This window comes from Microtus ochrogaster, unplaced genomic scaffold (genome assembly GCF_000317375.1).
Source record: "Microtus ochrogaster isolate Prairie Vole_2 unplaced genomic scaffold, MicOch1.0 UNK4, whole genome shotgun sequence".
NCBI classification, from domain to species: domain Eukaryota; kingdom Metazoa; phylum Chordata; class Mammalia; order Rodentia; family Cricetidae; genus Microtus; species Microtus ochrogaster.
Genome location: NW_004949102.1, coordinates 16,353,859 through 16,356,872, shown reverse-complemented (window position 1 = coordinate 16,356,872; position 3,014 = coordinate 16,353,859). Strand labels below are relative to the sequence as shown.

At 36.2% G+C, this 3,014-nt stretch overlaps 1 protein-coding gene across 7 annotated transcripts in view; it reads left to right on the top strand.

Annotated features, from left to right (window-relative positions):
* Braf (B-Raf proto-oncogene, serine/threonine kinase) overlaps positions 1-3,014 on the top strand; it is a 139,238-nt gene that overhangs the window by 128,553 nt on the left and 7,671 nt on the right. For 4 of the 7 annotated variants that reach the window (XM_013353267.2, XM_026788541.1, XM_013353266.2 and 1 more), the window contains one exon: positions 464-617. In XM_013353267.2, coding sequence (XP_013208721.1) covers positions 464-617 — 154 coding nt within the window. Of the gene's footprint in view, positions 1-463; positions 665-3,014 lie in introns of all 7 variants that reach the window. The other 3 variants (XM_013353268.2, XM_026788542.1, XM_026788540.1) reach the window with 1 other exon arrangement.

Genomic DNA, 3,014 nt, shown 5'->3' with positions numbered 1-3,014 from the left:
AGAGACAGAGACAGAGACAGACAGACACACAGACAGACACACAGACAGACACACAGACAGACACGTCTGTGGGAGTCCAAGGAGGACAGACCGAAGGTATTGGATCCCCCAAGAGCCAGAGTTTAAGGTTTGTAATTAGTTTTAAATTTTTACTAAGCATTTCAAGGATGGCAAATGATCTAAAATACAAGCAAACACTAACTGTGAGTGACTTTACTCATTCAGTTATATGTGTATAGAAAACCTGGGTTACTTGCTAGCTTTTGACTTTTGTGATTATGGGAAAATCCCAGTTTCTCTTTGTTCACTGATTATACTGAAAACAATAAAAAGTCTCAGGAAAAATTTCATCCTAAGTATGATAAGCTCTTAAAGATTTATACTACTCAAATTTTTATTCTGCTTTTTCTTATTTCTTGTCCTCTGTTTGTTCCCTCCCCTACCCCTTCCTACTTTCTTACAGATTCTCGCCTCTATTGAGCTGCTGGCCCGCTCATTGCCAAAAATTCACCGCAGTGCATCAGAACCCTCCTTGAATCGGGCTGGTTTCCAAACGGAAGATTTTAGTCTGTATGCTTGTGCTTCTCCTAAAACACCCATCCAAGCAGGGGGATATGGTGCGTTTCCAGTCCACTGACACAAACTAAATGAGTGAGACATTAAAGTAAGGTAGCAACAAAAACAAATGAATAATTTTCCTTATATTTAAATTAACTAGGATACTCTGTTGTTTACAGGTGAGCCAAAGAATGTTTGTGTTTAAAAACTTAGGAATTGTTTTCCAAATCTTAAAATCATACTGAACATTGACTTTTCAACAACAATGGGTTAAAATATATAAACACTGCTAAACATTTTCAGTGCTTCTTCCAGAGGCTTTACTTCCTATTCTGAATTTGTTTTGTTCACTTGGTTATTCCTGTTATTAAACTCTAGGTTTCTCCCTCTGTTTGGTCATGCAGCTTTTGTTATTATCACTTGTCATAGAACATGCAGAGGAAGACTTCCCTCATGTTCACAGGTGGAAAGTACACAGGCGACTAGCCTCTGCCAGCTGTGCAAAAGTGGGAGTTCTTTATTTCCTTGAAGCAATAGATAATGTCTTTTAATAAATTTTAGATGTGAGTGACCAAAAATATCTCTCAGTGGCACATTTGACATAGGTAACATGACTTAACTTTGGATTTTTACTAGAGAATACAAATTAAGGATCTTCTTAGATGGTATCTATATATTAAAAATGTCTTACATGTGTAAAAGTCAATGTTCTTTGCAAATGCCTTGCCCTTTATTCTCACTCCCTCCCCCAAAAGAAACTTCACAAAATTCTGAGGCTCTTTAAGGTGCTTGTTTTTAGGTAATTGGTTGCCAAACAACCAAGAAATGGGTTTTTTAAATTATTATATTAGGTTATGCTTACCTTTTGATGTATGTTACAGCAGTCAGCAGTCATGTAGCATTGTGTCTCATAACTTCCTTCCTGCTGTCCTTTGTGCCAACAAGATCCCACCTTTGATAAATGCCTGATACTCTCTTCTTGATTTCCAGTGTGATGTACTTCTAATGTTTACATTTTTATGTATAGAAAATGAGTATAATGTAACCATGGTGGAATAATAATTTTCCGGTGATTTGGAGAGAGAATCTAAAAGCAAAAAAGTAGAAGAAGCATGTGGTCTTCTAAAAATCACCATCCTTCATAGTCCCCTACCGGCCAAAGCCTGTTGATATTCAGTTACTCAGTTTATACTTGTGGTAACGCTTAAATACAACCCAAAGCAAAAACAATTATTCAACAGACAGATCATATTTTCATATATTATCCTCCTTTGAAAACAATGAAATAGCTAATTGGGAAAGCTTTAATAATTGGGTTTGTAAGTGCCACAGATAAACTTCTGAAATGCTTTCCTTACTTACATTATTATATTTCATATAAGGAAACTGCCTATTATTATGACTCGTCTTTTGTCCTTCCTTTGGATAAGTTGAGAATGCCATCATAATTTTATATACTGATTCATGATTCTAAATATAAAAGAGAACATTTCTCATATTAAAAGAAAAAAAGAAAAAGCCAGTGCATGGAATCAGGAGGATCACAACTTCAAGGCAGGCCTGGGTTCCATAAAAAGGCCTGTGTCAGAAAACCTAGGACTGGGGATATAGCTCAGTGGTAATGACTTTGTAGAATGTGAAAGTGCTTGTACAGTGTTTAATCACCAGCATGGGAAAAGAAAATGAGAAAAAAAGAGATCAAACAATGGAATATATTAGAAACCATCGAAATCATGATTTCTAAATCATGACAAAAAGATGAATTCAATTGCTTAGTTTGTATACATTTTTAAGCAAGTCAACCAGAGCTATGGATTAAACATACAAAAATCTATTAAGTGTCAGTGTACCCACTTTAAATGCCAAATCTCTATTAATCTTTCGGAGGTGGTATTTGGGGTTTGGGTATGTACAATACAGATTAAGTTGGTTTTGATTGTTGTATGTAGCTAAAAAAAAGTTTTTACAAAATTTAGTTGGTCCATAGAATACTCAAACATTTTGAGCATATGAAACAGTATATCGAAGGATTTTTTTTAATGGATCTCTTTCTATAATCTGCCAGCATACCTGTTTTGCTAGTATGTTCCTTTCCTCACCCACTGTCTTTCTCCTCAGCACTGCTGTGCCCAGAACTCTACATCTTCATCTGACTCGCTCACACTCCATCCTTTCCTCCCTTCCTGTTTTCCTCTTCTTTTCTCCTTTCTTTAGTAGCAGCACTGGCATTCCTAAGCTCTCTCAAGCTGCTCAGAAACTCATATGCTACCCATAGACACCCAGTCATTCCCGCATAGGGTACATAAGAATTAATTTCCCTTCCACATTTGGCTGCAGAGTGGCCAAAAGGGAAGAATATCAAATATGATAGGTAAGATGTGTAGGTAACATCTACAGGAATAGGAAACACTAGAATTAACAGTTACCCTTTGTGTGTTTTGTTTTTGTTAGTGGTG